This window comes from Aptenodytes forsteri, unplaced genomic scaffold (genome assembly GCF_000699145.1).
Source record: "Aptenodytes forsteri isolate BGI_AS27 unplaced genomic scaffold, ASM69914v1 Scaffold66, whole genome shotgun sequence".
NCBI classification, from domain to species: Eukaryota; Metazoa; Chordata; class Aves; order Sphenisciformes; family Spheniscidae; genus Aptenodytes; species Aptenodytes forsteri.
Window position 1 is genome coordinate 901,421 of NW_008795131.1, and position 17,785 is coordinate 919,205.

Genomic DNA, 17,785 nt, shown 5'->3' on the forward strand with positions numbered 1-17,785 from the left:
GAGGCAAATGAATTTCAAGCTGCACAGGAGGAGAAAGAGTTCAGCAGTCACAGCCAGTTTTCACATAGTTAATTTTATCAGCAAAGCCAACAACTAATATTAGCAATCCTTTAGTCTGTGCCTGAAGTTTCCCCAGAAGGTTGAATTAGCAACTATTTTTAGTGGATAAAGCAGCATGCAGCAAAAGGGCTGGGAGGTTAAAAATCTTCTCACTCCATCACTTTCCCTTATCACCAGCACTCGCTGTCAGCCACCTGCCTGGAGAAGAAACATGGGCAGAACTAAAGAGATTCCCATCAGGTACATCCTTCCAGGAGGCCACCTTCTCTCCTAAGGCCATGGAGAACCTTGTTTTGGGCCATTAACCACAAGTAACAAGTTTGAGTTGGTAAGGCTAGGGAAAGGGAATGTAATTTCCCATACGAAGAGTTGGAACAGGTGAGGAATGTGACAAAGCAGATCATTCTTGTAGAGCAGGGAGGTCAAGCAGGCAGGGCAGCACCTCCCGCAGGGCAGGAGCGAATGCAGGAGATGGCCATCAGCACTGTTGGGAAAAGAGCAGATCGGCGGAGACAAGAGCCTCGTCCTTCTGCCAATTACAGACACTCACTGTGCGGACGAGGGCATGGCACACTATCGGCACTCTCGGCATCACCTGCCATGAACTCCTAACACCAGACACACAACACATCCCATCCAGCAAAGCACCCTAGCAAAAAAGCCCATAATACACAAACACGCAACCAAGCCCTTGCTCTGAGATTCAAGCAGTAAAGAAAATTTTGGGAGGAAAGGCAAGAAGTTTATAGAAAAGTCCAAACAGCTGTAATAATAACTACTGGTGAAGCTCAACACTGTTCTTTCAGGAGATGCTGATTTTGGTGCCTGTGATGCACTACAGGGACAAAAAAAAGCAATCGCTGGCCTGACATCCCCTGTACCACCCACAGCTGGCTGCTCCATTTGGGTCCACCCTGCCTGGATAGCCCCAGCCGTGATCTTTCCCAAAAGCATCATACTTCAGGGCAAGATCACCTTTGGATACTGCCCCCAATATATAAGGGGAGAGGATTCCTCCTTTAGGACGCTAACAGCAGGCCCCACTCTGAGATGCTTCAGAAACACAAAAGGTAGAAAAGATGTGGTGAAAAGGACAGTTAGAGGCTCAAAACAACTCTCATGATGTGGGACTGTGCTCACCATAACAGCAGAGCCATGCTACCATCCACTACTGATTTTACCCTGCTGACAGCTCGATGGCTTCCAAGCATAACCTGGGCTTTGAAATACTTCATAAAATCTGGTTTGCCAGAGCCTACTGGAGCTTCAGTGCTCTTTGAAACAATCTCCTGGAAACAGAATGGGTATTAAAAGACACTAAATGTGGTTAGGAAGAAGTTGAGTCCAGAAGAGAAGATGACAGGGAGCCAACTTGGCAGAGGTAACAAAGCTGAGTTGTATTTTATCAGCACACCAGGCTCGTCATCAGTCCTTTGTGCTACACAGTGGCTTTCTTCTGGAGAAGACTTTCATAGATATGTCCCAAGTAAGAGTTATTAAAGCTATAAGCAACCCTCAGCACTACAGCTGTGGAAAAAAAAAGCGCTTCTGTTCCATGTTTAGCCCGTTCACCTCTGAAGCGAAGTAGCAACCTTAAGGCCACCAGGGATGTGCTATTTGTAATTCATTGCTCACTGGGAAAAGAACCAACATAAGCAGAAGACTTAAGCAACTCCTACAGAAATTACTACTTGTACCAATTTTTCTCCTAGGCAGAAGAGATTTTGTAGAAATTGTACAAGGCACATCATCAAAACTATTTAAAGCCTTCTGCACAAGAAGCATAGACATTCCCCTCAGAAGACCCAGTTTCTAAACAGCAGTAACAGCACGAAGCAGAAGCGATTCCCGCACTCCCCGACTTGCTGCCCAGCAGCTGAGCCCCTCGTGCACGACAAAAACACTGCATGGTTCATACCAAATTCTCATTATGCTACAAAATCAGGGAACCACATAAAACTTACAGATGGCAAACAAATAGTGAATGCCTTCCCAGCTGTTACCCTGCACAGCTCTGTTCATAAACTGCAAGCACAAACACCAAATAAACTGTTTTGAAGACACAAAAGAGAAAATGTTACTGGTTTATGGACTATGCCAAAGCGATGCGGTAACACGAATCATCTGACACTTTGCCATGACCCCGCCGTACAATGCCTTCCACCTACGGGGCTGCTCAGCCGGGGAGCTGCTCGTCCAGAGCGCTGCACCACCAGCCAGGAAGTAGGTGAATCTGCACCACCCACCAGTTTTCAACAAAAAATTCTCAGTCCTCAATGTAAAATACTCAGAAAGGAACCTTGTAGTCTTCTTCAGAAACTATTTCATAAAGAAAAGAGAGAAAACCTTTTCAGACGTACAGCAAGGAAAGCAAAGAGGCACCTGAACAGCTTCTGGCAATGTTTTATCCTAATAAATGCTTAATTAAGTTATTGCGAGCCTGAGGATGACTTTCCAGTTGGCTCTACTTACTCATCAGAGCAGTTTCCTTTACAGCAGGCTCTGTCCCGTCCAGCCCAGCCCTTAATCGGGCACTTGCCAAGTAGCACAACCAACAGAGCTGGCACCATCCCCTGAAAGGTTCAGCAGGAGAAGTCTTCCCACCGCTGTCACCTCCTCACCAGCCGTGCCCACGGCACGTACAGGCAGCAACATGGACACTGCAGGCAGGTCACATCTTCCTGTGCCATTCCCCCTCACCCTTAGAAGAAAGGGGGAGATTAAAAAATGATGGGATAGGGGAAATGAAGATTTATTCAAATGTCAAGTATCTTGAAAAGTCCACTACCTGCATTATTTACAGAAATACAAACATAATTTCTCTGTCAGCCTCAGGTATTTACTAACCAGAACCCTGCAGAAAAGTGCTCTTTTTAGCAGCATCCTAGCAGTGTTTGTGAGCTATGGCTCAGCACTGGGAGGCTGCGCTGGGATTTCAACGCCAAGCCTGGCTCCAGCTGTAGCTCCCCATGACAAGACCATTGTGCAGTAACTACGGAGGCTTCCAAATCCTAAGCAAACGGAGGTTTTCCTAAAGGGCATCTCTTGGGACAAAACCACCACCCAGCACAAGCTTTGCAAACACAAGAAGCTTGCTGGCAGGACTGTGCACCGCCAGGAAGGGCTTCCAGTTTCCGACCCATCTGCAGGACATACCCTTCCCCTCCAGCAGCCAGTTAGACCAAAGGCAAACAAAGAAAAGCAGAAACACTGACTGAAAGCAGGCAGGCAAGTCTGACAGTAAGGAATGTCACAAGTTAACCCTGGTGTTCACTAACTGGGAGCATTCAGCAGCCGAAGCCCTGAAAACGGGAAGTGTCGATGCAGACATCTGTGCTAAAGCGCTGGTGATTTCAGCTGGGAGCCCGCTCTACCAAACACTGCTCACGTGTGCAGCGAAAGGCAGCCCCCGTCTGAAGAGCCAGCAGCTAAAGAGGCGTAGGACGGGGAAGAGACACACTGAAAAAGAGTGTCTACTAGGAACTGAAAAAAATCTTGCATGCCCAGTTACTTCCCCTCAGTTTTAAGCCAGGCTGCTCCCTCAAGAGCCCCCCGACATTTTGCTCTAACATGAGAAGCCAGAGCGTGCTGCAGGGGGGGAGTGCACAGCTCTGCATTGCACATCTCATCTGCTGCCAGCTCAGCTCTGTCATCCTCCTTTAATCCATAGGCTGCAAAACACAAAACCAAGAAAAAGACCAAAATTCAGACGCTGGCAGGAGTGATGTAGCAGGCAGCAATACTTAGCTCATTCCCAAGGCTGTGGAGCCAGGCGTGGAGGAAGGGCAGCCGGGGACATGAGAGCAAGCTCTTGTAGCATGCCAGGACTCACCCTGCAAGAGCAGCAATTCCGACTGCAGCTTGCTGTGCCTGGTGTGGAAAAAGCTACAGGAGGGCAGGCCGAGCAGCCTGCTGTTTTTCTCAGCACCTCAAGCCATTTCCCTCCCCTTTCCTGCTCCCCTTCCCAAACTGGCTGTTTCCCTTCCTCCGCAGGCAGGCCCGGGGCACGGCATCACACCTGCTCCAGGACCGGGGCTCACCACCAGCCTCCCCCAGCCTCTCACTCACTCCACCCGGCCACAAGAAAAGTCCTGGTTAATGAAGCATCAGTCCCCCAGCCAAGGGTGCAATGGTGGCTGGGCCCGCAGCTGGAAGTATGTGCAGCCTGGCAGCCAAGGGCATTTCTCCATCAAACCACCAGGTGAGAGCATCGCACACCTCCAGCATCCCTCCCTAGACAAGCACCTAACTCTTTTACCTTCTCTGTAGTTTGTTTTTCAATAAACACCATCCCTATTTTCCTTGCCTGCTTTTTAAAGCACCTGGTTTAATAATTGCCTATGACAACAGCATTAGCAAATTATATAGGAGAGCAATGTTTGGCTTCCAGTTTAAGCCTTTGTTCCTAGGCAAGTGATGAATGCACCCAGTTCTCTTCACACAGAGGCCAGATCTCAGAGCTGTGCAAAACAAAGTAGTACCAGTCACTAATAAAAAAAAAACCAAAACAAACCCCACTAAACAAAAAAACACCACAACAACAGGGAAATGGAAAAGGCAAGGATAACTCAGGATTGCTCTACACTGACATTTGTATTAACAGGGTCAGCTGGCAGCACACACAGACAAGTCTAGGCTTCTCTGATATCCAAAATAGAAACAAACCCAGGGCAGAGCAAAACAAGGGCCATGACTTACCGAAAAGGGCTCTGTAACACTGTCAACAGAGGTGACAACATTGAGGGCAGGGAGAGAAAGGGGAAGTGGTTCTCCAAAGGCTGTCTCGCCACTCAGCACTTTTGCAACTTAAGAAACAGCACAAGGAGAAAAACAAAGCAAGCGTGGGAACCCAGTTCATTGCAAATGTTTGACGCAAACTGCATTTTTAGCAACATCTGCATTTGTGCCTTTTTTTTTTTTTTTAAAGGAACTGTCTACAGGCACTTCCTCTGCTCCAAGGTGGGGCTCCCTGGAGAGAGAATTCAGCTGCAATGACACAGACAGGCAAAATCACAGAAAGCTCTGCAATGCCAACAGTAACTCATTTGTACTAACTTATCTACTGATCCCTTCTCACCATAGCCAAGTTGCCTTTTCCCTTGCTTTGGTCTCTGATATTGACATCTGCTGAAGCTGAGCTAAGGCAACAAGAACAACTTACAGTTTGCTAGAAGATACCCAAAGGTGAGGATGATGGGTGCGAATCTGAACTCTAAAGGCATTCCTTTTACTTGCTCCGAGGAGAGAATTTATGGTAAATTCAGAGAGGGCACAACTTGCAAAAGGGAGCACTGATGAGCATGGTTGTGTTTGGAAGTGAAGAGCAACCACTTCAGATGCACAAAACAACCATGCTCACAGACACAGTTTCAGAGATGGGATCTAACCAGCCTCAGGTCATCCAACAAGGCTGTAGGGAGTGTGACGCCCACTCAATACCCTACTGAGTTAATGGTCTACAAGTCAAGCCCACTACTGGAAAAAATCATCACGCACACATGCCATCAGTGCTCCTCTGCCACCAGGACCATTTGAGTTGAACTCCAGAAACCATTTTGCAAACTTCAGAGTCAAAGCAGCTTGGGCAGCCTGGGTATGCTGGTAAGAGCAGTGGCATCCTTTGGAGACAGCACAGAAGACGACAGCTCTGGGCTAAGAAACTCATCCCTGCCAGAGATGCCTTGCTGCCAGCAAGGGGAGCAATGACAGCTGCTGTTTGCAGCCAAAGTTTTCAGCCCACGCAGCTGCAACGGGTCTGCGCTGTGCCGAAGACCACCACAACCACCTGCAGCATTCCTCTGCCTCCCAGTGCCCCGAGTCTCGCTCTGCAGTGGAGAACTGACCTTTGGACTCCTGCCAAATGTATTCCCTTGCAGGCAGGGCTAGGATTTATTTGTCACAGGCGCAGGAAAGCAGACTGGGTTTTGTTTTAAGCTGGACTCCAGAATAAGACATTTTATCATTTCTGATAAAAGTCAAAGTCTGCGTGGGTTTCCCGTTCCCTTCATGTACCCCTGGCCTACGAATGAACCAGCTCAACAACACACAAACTCCTAAATCAAAGGCAATGCAGGCAGACCCCTCGCACAGGCATCGGCTGCCTCCTCACCAGCCCGCCCGGCGGAGCAAACGCTGCGAGCTCAGCGCTGCCTTCCCACCCATCTGTGCGCCCATGCCTGCTGCTGACAGCTCCATATTACGTTTCACAGGGCTGCTGCTGAACGCGTGCTCATACAGTAACACACGCACAACCCTCCCTGTGTCACCTCGCTGCCGAGCCCGTCTGCATCGCTTCCTGCCAGCGCTCGGCACCCTCAGAGCAGCGGCTGAGAAAGTGAGCAAACGTCCTCGTGCCGAGGTTGGGCAGCTCATGGGCGAGCGAGACGTGCTGAGTCGCAACGCTGCTGCCGCCACCGAAACGCAGCATGGGCTGGGACATCCCGCTGCCGCACAGATCATCAGGTAATTATTTATTTCAAGGAATATGAACTTGGGCACAGACTGTATGATTCACCACAGCAATGAAGAACAGAGATACGCAAGGATGGATGCAAGCTATCACACACTGAAACGTACTCATTTCCCACGCAGCACACACAGCAAAATACTTTACTGACTGTCTACCTTGCTATACAACACTACAGGAGCCCCAACAAGCCACATGTCGGATGGCCCATAGTCACCCTCCAAGCCAGCTTCAGAGAATCCACCCAGAGAGAAGAAAAATAGTCCAAAAAGCAACAGCAAGGCAAGTTGTGTAAACAAAGCTCTGACGTGCTCTGGAATTCGGGTCTGAAGAGAGGCACAAACCCGTTTTCTACAGTCCGAGCACACCAGTTCATGTACCAGAAAGGGGGTGGCTAACACAATTAGGATGCTTATTAAGAAATCTGGGCACTTAGTGTTTACAGAAGAAATTCGATTCTATGCACTTTTTAAAGCAAGAGACCCAGACCGGAAGCGAGACCGTGAAAGGAATTTGTTTTACATGATAGTCCCCAAAGGCTTCCAGGTCTCCAAGTCAAGACGTTCCCAGATTAAAGCCCTACACGACATTCTTCTTGCGCTACATACCGTTTAAACATCCACAGACTTTAATGCATACCATCGGGTTCACGGAGCAGGACAGTTATACCCAAGGGAGCGCTCCGCAGTGCTTTACCACCACGTGCCGCACTCCTGCCAGCTCAGTCTGTCCAAAATCAGCCAGCTGCTGTGGTATGAACAAAATGCTTTCAGAGATATATTCTTAAAAACACTGCAATCAACATGAGAAAACTTCATAAGGAGAATCTATCGCATCAAGGATCAAAGAAAAAAATAAATAGCTTTTTGATTAGTTATCTTCAGAAAGAACACCCCTCTGACACATACTTATCTTTTTTTCCTCTCAGAATTAACACAGTCCATGTTGATCGTCTTTACACCACACAATAATCTCCTCTGCCACCAGAGTTTGAAAGTGTTGCTTTCATACACAGCACATTTCTTTTTAAACCTTAAACAATAGCTGACACATCCTTGAGCAGTTTGTTAACAATCAGCAAGCCTGAAAGGTCTCTCCCCACTACGTTTAAATATGTTTAAGACAGGATATTTTCTAACTAATTTTTACTCCGATCTCCCTGCACATGCAGGTGCAGGATTCATCGCTGTCACAGACCTGACCATGTTTGGCCTCACTGGCAGCGCCCTGCAAGAAGGACCCTCTGCTTTAAATATGACTGTAATGCAAGTCAAAGGAGACACGCTAAGGTCAACATACTGTCCCTCCCCGCAGCAGCCAAGTCCAGGGGCACCTATATTTAGACAAAGTATGCCCAGCACTTTAAAGATGGAAGGAGACCACTGACTTGCCTGAATCACTGCCAGAGCTGGCTGTCTTCCCGGGACGGGGACAGTCTGACCAGAAGCTGGCAAGCGCCCTGGCACCCGCTCAAAGCAGGGCACCCTGTGCACCCAACACAGCCCCACACCCTCCCCGACAGCCACGGCTCCCCCAGGCACAAGCCCAGCCTCGCAGACTTGGAAAGAGCAGAGCAGCCACAGCCCGGACGCAGGCAGGTCGAGGAGGACATTGCTCCATCGCTTCTTTTGCTGGTTACGGTGGAGGTGGCCAGCACTGAGAGTGGCTGCGGTCAGCCGGAGAGCAGAGGTCCTGACGCCTTGCGAAGCGGCACTGTGCCAGGACTCGGCTCTACAACCGCCCCGACGCCCGGGATGGAGGAATTACGCTGGGGAAGCAGCCTGGCTCTGATCGCAGCCTCCTTGCCTGCCCTCAGTAAATACATTAATGGACCCCTGTAAATAGAGCACCAAAACAAGGACCACTCTGTCTCCACACAAAGAAATCAATGCTGAATAATAAGCCTTTTCCTCTGTGCTAAAAAGAAGCAGATGCTTGTTTAGCAAAAGCATCAAAAAAGAGGCTGTTGGATTTGACTCGTAAAAAAATAGAAGGAAGTTATTTGTTCAGTATTTTAACTTCTGCAGCACTCAGCACTTTCAATTTTCTCTCATTCTTATTGCATCCTCCCCATGCACGAGGGCTATTTGATCCCTAAATGACAGTTTCCAGCAGGAACAAGAAAATCAGTTTAGGACTGACTGTCCCTTTAGATTAGCAAAAAGGACATGCAGCGGTAACCAGCAATGCGAGACGGTTTGTGAACCGTTTCAGAGAACAGCCACGTGCCAGATTTCTTTCAATAGGTTTTGGTTTGAAATTGGAAGTCACAGGGAGCTTTACCTGTTGTGCTGATACAGCCCCTAACCAGGCTATTGATCTGCTCACCCTTGCAAATACGCCAATGTCTTCATTTTATGGAATAGCAAAGCCGCAATTAAGGGAATATAAACTTTAACGTGGCTGTAAATAATAACTTGAAATTTTAATCAGTTACTAGTGAGAAAACATCAAAGACAAAGGATCAGAAACATTTTATAGTTGGAATAGTTTCATGGATTCTATGTCTTTTCTTCAATCCAAGACAACACTTAGAAGGACAGTCATAGAATCATAGAATCGTTTTGGTTAGAAAAGACCTTTAAGATCATCAAGTCCAACTGTTAACCTAACACTGCCAAGTCCACCACTAAACCATGTCCCTAAGCACCACGTCTACACGTCTTTTAAATACCTTCAGGGATGGTGACTCAACCACTTCCCTGGGCAGCCTGTTCCAATGCTTGATAACCCTTTAGGTGAAGAAATTTTTCCTAATATCCAATCTAAACCTCCCCTGGCGCAACTTGAGGCCATTTCCTCTTGTCCTCCCCAGTCCTTAGCATAAGCAAGGTTAATACAAACTTCAGATTCAATTTAAAGCTGCAAACCAAAGAAGAAATGCAGCATCACTTTGGGTTAACTGACCCAACACTGCGGGGAATGGGGTAACTCAGCCTTTAAAGACCGTCTGCTCCCCAGCAGACAGGTGACACGCCGCCTTGTCCGCTGGTGCTCAGAGCACACAGCCCTCCCCTGTACAGCACACCTACCCCAGCAAAAGCCGTGAAAAGCACTCCAACGTTTTGCTGGTGTTAAGTGACAATCAGTCTCTGGAGCCATCAGGAAAAGCTCTCCAAATCAGACCATGAGATATAATTATGATGCATTTCAAAATGCAGACTCAGCATTGCTTTCCAATCCAAGTCTTCCCCCCACAGATGTAGCAAGTTCTTCCTGGAGACAACATCCCTTGTGACTCTGCTTTTTCTTTCAGCTCTCTGAATAGGGATCAGCTTACCAATAGTCCTTTATTCCTGAAATAATTTCCGTTAATCACTCACCATACACCACTTTAAACAGAAGCTGACAGACTGTGGGATGTCTAACACCACCACAGCATCTCCCAACTTAAATAAAGGCTGAAACGAAGGGCAGCCCAAGAGGCAGAAGGAACTGGGAGATTTCTAAGTAGCAGACAAGTGAAGTTCTTCAAACTGTTCCTAAGCATTGCAATGTTTTTATACAGATACTTTAAATAAAAGCAGGGAAGCAATGCCATTTGAACCATTCACTCTTCATGATATCTGCTCACAAAAAAAAGGAAATAAAAGGAAACAGCAACGTGCATCATTTTGAAGCATCACACTGCAGTTTTGCATTTATGATTCCTCAGTACAGCTGCAAATTAACCTACTCTTTTAGCACCTTAACGTGACTTTCAGCTAAAGATGTCAGTGCTTAACTTCAAAATGCATTTTAAGGAGTTTCTAACAACAGAAAAACCCTGCAAAGTTTTGCTGACTAAGACTCAGACTGGAAACACATTAAATCAAGTTTTATTTTACAAGAGCTTGAACTCCGAAGAGTAGAGATTCCAGATGTGTTCATTCCTGCAAAAGTCAGGTGCTAAATTTCATCAGAATTAGCACTTTAGGCAGTTTGGCAGCCAATTTTCAGTGGTTAACTCAGGTCTTCATATTTCCTAAAAGCATGCAAACACCTTTAAAAACCACACATTAAAGTAGAAAGATCAACGGAATACTCAACACTGCTGAGTATCACAGACCGAGAGAAGTCTCTAACAAGAACAGAGTGTACTTTAGGGAAAAGGCTCTTAAACGGCTTTTAAAAAGGCTCTACAACAGATATTTGCTGAATGTCAAGCTAGAGAAGCTCTCATAAAATATTTCATGATGTACTTGAAGGAACTAAGGACAAAAAAGTCAGTAACATTACAACAGCGTCAAGGTTTTGCTCTGGTGACTGTGCTGGGAAACTTGATGTCCCACCCTATCTCCCTTACGTCCTGCTGCGCAGACGCTGCTCTCCGAAACACAGGCTCCCTGCCTTGCTTATCCACCCTGGCATTTAGAGTTTAGTAATACGCACCGGCCCTGCTCCCATGCACACGCTGAACGCATCATCACATAACTCTCGGATGGATGTTTATTCTGCGCTCATCACCCCTGCTTGTTGACGAGGCACATGAATATTCCTCTGTTTGCTTTCTTACAACTTTCTCATCGTGGCAAACCAACAGGAGGGCTAGAAATGGTGATGACAAATTATTTGTTTTTATTTAGACTAACTGGCTTTCGGTCTTTGCAACATAGAGGAATGCAGCTGTTCCACTTCGCATTTGTTTTTTTGATTTCTCCATCTCTTTTTCAAAGCAAATAAAGGGAAAAAAAACAAACCAACCCTAACAATAACAACAGAGCCAGTGACAAACTCTTCACACACCACCACACAATGAGCCTTAAAAAAACCCCTGAAAAACCAAAACAATTCTGGGTTCATTTTAATCCAGCATCAAGTTGCAGAAAGCAAGCAGAAGACTAACAGACTAAGTTTTAGAGGACAAAGGTAAGACTAATGACAGCTTTTCCCATCTGTACCTTTGTGCAAATGAGGTTCCTCCTTAAATTATGACCTGACAAAGGTAAATTTATCATTTGCTAATCAAAATGACCCTCCTCCAGTCCCACCTGCCATTTGGAGTCTCTCATGAAACATCGGCAATACACCCAGAATACGGCTGCCCGTGCCCATCCGTCGGCCACCGTCTCGACGAGCTAGAGGTGGTTGGGCCAAGACACAGGTAACAGCCCACTCCAAAGCATCCTGTCAGGACGCTGTAAGAACGGAGGCTGCAGGGCAACAAGAGGCTCAGACGAGCAAATTCATTCTCTTCACGCTGGCGAACAAAGCACAGGGAGAGAGGAAATACAGAACAGTTCATTATACATAACACTGGTGTACAAACAATTAAGTCTAAGCTCAACTCAACAGTCCTCTGCAGGGGCAGGGGGCCCAACCCACCCTGGGCACTTCGAGACAGCACTGGACCAAGGGATGAACTTACTCCGATTCATCTCTGTGCCTCCACAAGAGCCATACCGCAAAATTCAGATGTAACAAATCTGCACTTTTCCAGCGAAAAGCTGGAAGTTTAAGAGAGCGTGAACCAAACCCAGAACTGCAGAGTTACTGAGGAGATCACAGGCAGGAGAAAGCCCAGGCTGGTGGGACAATATAGACCTCATTAAGCCATTGTGAGAAGTGTGTGAACAAACTAAGGACTTCACTACTAAGTGACAAAGATCATTTGTTTAAAAGAAAGGACTAAATCATTTATGGTTCAGCAGTCTGTGGATTTAGCCTACTTGTAACAAAGGTGTTTTGAGAAAAAGCATGCTTCTTAAATGGCTTATTACAAATAAACCCAGAGACCCCAGTGGGCTGAATACAATGTTGATGAGGGCCAGATAAGTACGGGATAAACAGGAAAATGCACTGACGGAGGAGCCTGTGGCCTTAATATACCTAGAAATGACCAAATCTGAAAAGCTGCCAATGCCAAGAAGTGCTGACCCTACACAGAATGCTCACGGGCTGGATTCCTGTATCACTCCCAGCCTTCGCAAACGCTGGGGTACGGCTTAATTTTATCGTTCACCTCTATGCATTTTTCCTTCCCCAGCCTCCCTCAGTTGTGGGCTGATGTCCTTGAACCAGAAGGTTCCTCTCTGTCCCAAAACACTTGGTTAATCCTACACAACACAGCAGTAGGTGTCTGCAGAACAACTATTGCCAGTCTCCAGTTACTCCCCAAGCTGCTGAATTAAAGCTCCGGCCCAAGCGCATAGGCAAAGCAAAGGGGTGTCTTCCGAATACTTCAGCAAAAGCACAAACATTCGGAATTAACAACAGCAGTGAATTCTGCTCCATGTATTTGTGGAAATAGTCTTCAGCCAGCTGCTACAAAACACCACGGCTGGAAACTCAAGTTGCAGATTTGCTCTGTACACATTACATCCATTAAACTGGAGAAAAAAATATTTGCTGAACTAGTTTTAAGCCCATATGGGCTGATAATTTAAATGCTGTTTGCCAGACCGATGCAGAGGAGACAGCAACTCTTCAGAGCCTATCGCAGAGCGGGATGCAGAATTTTAAACTTTCTCTGACCCCACAAACACTAGTTAGAAGCAACATTTCAAGAAAGTTAGCCTGAAGTTGTTTAAAAAACAATGAAGTAATATTTTAGCCAGGGGCTCCCTGATGAAGGTACAAGGAAGTACAGTCCTGCGAAAAAAAACCCAGCCAGCCTATTCACTGGCCCCAAAAGGTCCTTTTCTGCTGATAATCTCACTTGGGTCCTTCTGCTTTGTAGTCTTTAGAAAAATCCCAAGCATTTCCAGAGACAGGAACATCTGCAGAAGTTTCAAGAAAACACAGAATCTCAGAGGCAACCTCCACCATTCACAGCCTTTTAAAACATGAACTTGGCAGCCCAGCAGCGTGGGCTTCCTAACTAAAACATACTGCTTAAAAACTGATGGTGGTGTGGGGGTTTTGTCCTTGAAACACTAGTTTGCTGCTCAAGTTTTGATTTTACGTCTGATAACCATCTCTGTCTCTCTTCCAACCCCCCACCAGGAAGGATCAGTGAGAAAAATACCCCCAGCTTCCAGGGGAATAAAAGGAAAAGCCAAACAGGAAAAGTAGTTATGAACAATACAGCCCCGGCTTAGTTAATGATCAACTTTGGAGCATACAGCATGCTACTTTTACCCAATTACTACAACTTATTTGCATAGTTTTTCATAATCAGTCGGTAGTAAGAGGACTTTTATGCATTGCATTTGTGTTATCGCAATCAGCAAAGAAATAAAAAAAGATGATAAATCCCCGACGACTCCGCTCAGTCAACAGGAAGCCCATCCACTGTGCTGGGGGAGCTCAGCTGCGCGGAGGGGTGGGCAGGAAGGGTAAGGGGTCAGGTTCCCCTGCCTGCACATTCCCATTGCGTCCTTGATGGAGTACGAGGCTGTCTTCTGCAGCCATACAAAACCTGAGGACATAATACACACTTAAATGGAAAGCAGCGCTGCTATAGTCCGTACTGATCCTACCAGCCTCTACAAGAGATGAAGAGCTAATCAATTTGTTTCCTTATTTCAAGCACCTCCAGCCAGAGTGACCCTCAGCTCATAAAGCAACTTCAACTAGAGTTGATAGCGGTAACTGGAATCACTCTGCTGATCTTCCAGTCTTTTGAGCAGCTGTTTCCAAGCATCTCCTCGTCAACTCTTAAATATCATCGACTCTCAGCACAATGGTAAAAAGCTCACAAAGGTACAGCACTTACAATGGTACAGAGGCAATTAAAGATTTCCAATAACACGCTGCTTGGAGGATTGCGGTCTAATTGCTGAACGGTCAAGGTTTTTGGCAGCAAGAACATTGTGAGCAGATAAAAAGGTTGTAAGGTTTCCCATATGATAAATAAATAAATAAGCAGCTCTCCAAACAATGGCAACAGCAGCCACACACCTACCCAAGTTCCTGACTTGGCACTTGGCATAATTTAAAATTAGATGGTCGTGAAATTTCCTAGCATAAAGGCCACAGCCGCACGACAAAGGCAAACGGAAGGGGTGGGGGAGGACAAGGGCCAAGGCAGGCCGGGCACAAAGACAGGTTGCAGCAAGGAGGAGGCAATACAATGAGCCTGAATTACCCAGTGTAGTAATTTAGTGTACAGTTTGTAATTACCTGCACAGCCTGTAACTTCCTCTTACACTGTAAAGTGTTGTTTCTTCACATTACGCAGAAGAAGAAAACTGATTATGCGAGAGAGCAATAGGCTGCTAAGCCAAGCCTGCAAGAACATTTTGTGGCTACCTTTAACCTTTCGCTGAAAAGAATTCTGTTTAACTTGTGGGGTTTACTTTTTTTTTTAAAAAAAAAAAGAGCTCTGAGAAGAAAACTGATTATGCGAGAGAGCAATAGGCTGCTAAGCCAAGCCTGCAAGAACATTTTGTGGCTACCTTTAACCTTTCGCTGAAAAGAATTCTGTTTAACTTGTGGGGTTTACTTTTTTTTTTTTAAAAAAAAGAGCTCTGAGATATACCCACAACACTGTGAAGAAACTATCTATTCTAGCTCCTTTTTTTTCCCCCAGAGTTTAAAATATTATTATAAAAACTATCAGTTAACATCTTATAATAGAAAACACACTGATGTGAAGCAAGTAAGAGAATCATGGAAAGCAGCAAACATATTCATGTTTTTAGATCCATCTGGCTCTCAAAGTGTTGGAGGATGAAGCAGTAAACAGTATCGGAGTGCTTTAACATGTGCTCAATGTGAGCCCAGGGAGGGCTCTCACCGCTGCTTTGCGGAAAGGAAGCAGAGGCAGAGACAAAAGTATTTAAATACCCCCAAAAATGCACAAAAAAGCCAGGGGGATACAGGCACCAAAGCTAGGTGGTTAATTCTCAGGTTCAAAAGAAAGGCTAAGCATCCATCTGCATCTTCAGGCCCCGCTCCCTTGCTGAACACTGGCCTGGTGGGACTTGGCCACGGTCACGCAGGAAGGATGTGGCGCAGCAGAGAGCAAGAGCTGGGTCTTCCCAAATCCCAAGTGAGCGCCCTGATCGCTGGATACTCCTGCTTTGCTACCGAGATAAAGTGGAAAACTGAGTGACAGAGGAATCTGGCATTATCACAGGGACACGGAAAAAACACTTCAGGGGCACCAACAATGAATGAGATACCTAAAACTTGGCGGAAGGCAGAGGAAGCGACTGCAGGCAGGAAGAACTGATCTACGGCAATTTCTCCAGGTTTATTCTGTTAAAAATTCTTTGGTATTTGCAGACTGTCTGAAGTTTTGCTTTTTTCTTTCTATCTTTCCATCGGCTGCCTTAGAGTTTTAGTAGACCAAAGTAAATTTTGAATCGTACACACAAACTAGTAAATCAGCAGAATTCCCACTAGGTTCAATGAGAGAAACAAGACTTTCTAGAAAGAGTTACAACTATAAATTCTGAGCATTTTGACAAACACAAGTCTCTCGGACATTATTTGAATCCTTGTGAACCTGAAATGAATTAGACCCAAACCAGCTGACTACATTACTGACTAAAAGCGTCAACACAAGAGTAATTTCTGCTGATCTCTGAAAGTCAGAGCTGATTAGCCAAATACATCTACTAAAGAATACACTGAAACAGAAGTTTCTGATAACATTTGGGTCACTAGTGCCCTGCCCATTCCACAGAGAACACATTTTTAGCACAGTAAAAGAAAAAAATCTGGATTTTTAGGTCTTGCCCATGATGAAATAAGAACACCTGACATTAATCAGCTTTTGTGAACTTGTAATTAGGAGTATAAATTTTAAAACAGTTCTTTATTATGCCAGCCCGAAAGCCACAGCACCATCCTGACTGAGAATGCTATCAAAATATTAATCCAGCGCTCAGCCTTGTGCGAATATTTACACGTGAGCCAAAAGCTCTGCCATTCTCATGCTTATTAATCTTTCCTTCCAGGAGGGAAAGGGCAGCGTAAGCTCCTCTGATAACTCAGTTATCTCTCTCTCCAGAAAAGGAAAGGGTAGTCCTTCCAACCAAGTGGCAATTTGAACTACTACTAGATACAAGACCGCAGGGCTATATGCGACTGAGGGAGCAGAGACAAGCAGTATTTCCCCTTTCTTTTGATCCCCTTCCGTACAGTCTCAAACTGCGGGTTAAGTGTTTGAGCAGTGTATAAAATAAACATCTTAAAAGCACTTAAATTTTTACCTAGCTACCTAACATAGCTTAGTAAATCATCTTAAGCTGTAAGGAAATGTTTCAGCCTATAGTAGATTGGGGTTTTTTTCCAACAATTCCAGAATTATCGCTACTTTCCAAAGCCCAGGGCACATCCAATTCGCATCCTTGCTTCCACAGAACAGTTCAGGTATATCGCAGTTAAACCTACAGTATCAGCAACCGCAGGGAAAGCCATCATGTTTACAGGCAACTCTGCGAGCAGAAAAAATGACTAATCACAAGTATTTTGGGTAGACTATGAAAGGCTCAGAGAGACTTAACTAAACTGATTACCAACTACAGCAGCGATCGCTAATGCTCAAAAAAGAGGCCACAGAGTCTGGGGACTTATTTCCATATCAAGCATAAGCAGGGATATCTACTAAAGACCTCGTAAGCGCAAGGCAGCTCAATTTCTAGCAGGAGCTTCTTGCGACAAGAACACAGTTCCAGGTGGGACCCAGCATTTTATCCTACATTTTTTAAGCCTTTCATGATGTTTCCGAGAGATAAAACAGCCGTTGGCTTCTTTAAAGAAATATCGAGCACGACTAGACCACAGCGACTATCTCTCTAAAAGCCTTATCTACCACCCCATAGCAGGCATTTCCCTCCTTAATCCTTCCAGCCAAACCCCACAACTCAGGCAGTCGCTGTTAATTGTCTACAAATTAAATGATTATTTGTATCTGCATTTCAAAGGGGGGTGTGCAGCTGGAAAGACTGATTTTTCAAGCAGCTTAGTATGGGGCACAGAGGCACTCACTTTGCACTTTACAGCTGCCCAAGACTGACAGTACTTAAAAACTGGCATCAGCTCACGTCTCTCCCTCATGACCCGCAGGTGCCCGAGCGCAAGGTCTCAGGCCTGCTCCTATTGCACCGACCTGAAAAAAAAACCCCAATCCCAAAGCCGCAGCCCCTATCTGCCACCTTGTGCTAAGCCAAAACGAGAGATCAAACAAGGGGGCTAATCTCTTAAGCCCAGAAGAGGGCCAAGGTACATGGTCACAGGAAGCTTGCACCTCACTATCAACGCACAGCCTGGCTGTATGTCTGCTGGGGGCGGGGAGGGGAGCGAGCTGCAGCCCGGCCCCGCAGCGCCCCGGGGCCCCGCACCGCCCCGGGCACGGGACGGGGGAACCGGCGGCTCCGACGAGACGAG

The 17,785-nt window shown here is 46.1% G+C and overlaps 2 protein-coding genes across 2 annotated transcripts in view; one reads left to right on the top strand and one right to left on the bottom strand.

Moving 5' to 3' along the window:
- Positions 1-5,282, bottom strand: part of SSH2 (slingshot protein phosphatase 2) — a 45,210-nt gene extending 39,928 nt beyond the window's left edge. The window contains exons 1-3 of the mRNA XM_019471766.1: positions 5,222-5,282; positions 4,759-4,865; positions 1,201-1,349 (exon numbers count right to left, since the gene is read on the bottom strand). Coding sequence (XP_019327311.1) covers positions 1,201-1,349; positions 4,759-4,865; positions 5,222-5,282 — 317 coding nt within the window. The remainder of the gene's footprint in view (positions 1-1,200; positions 1,350-4,758; positions 4,866-5,221) is intronic.
- Positions 5,283-6,085: 803 nt separating this feature from the next.
- EFCAB5 (EF-hand calcium binding domain 5) overlaps positions 6,086-17,785 on the top strand; it is a 104,913-nt gene continuing 93,213 nt past the window's right edge. Inside the window, exon 1 of the mRNA XM_019471767.1 lies at positions 6,086-6,522. Within this exon, the coding sequence (XP_019327312.1) occupies positions 6,086-6,522 (437 nt within the window). The remainder of the gene's footprint in view (positions 6,523-17,785) is intronic.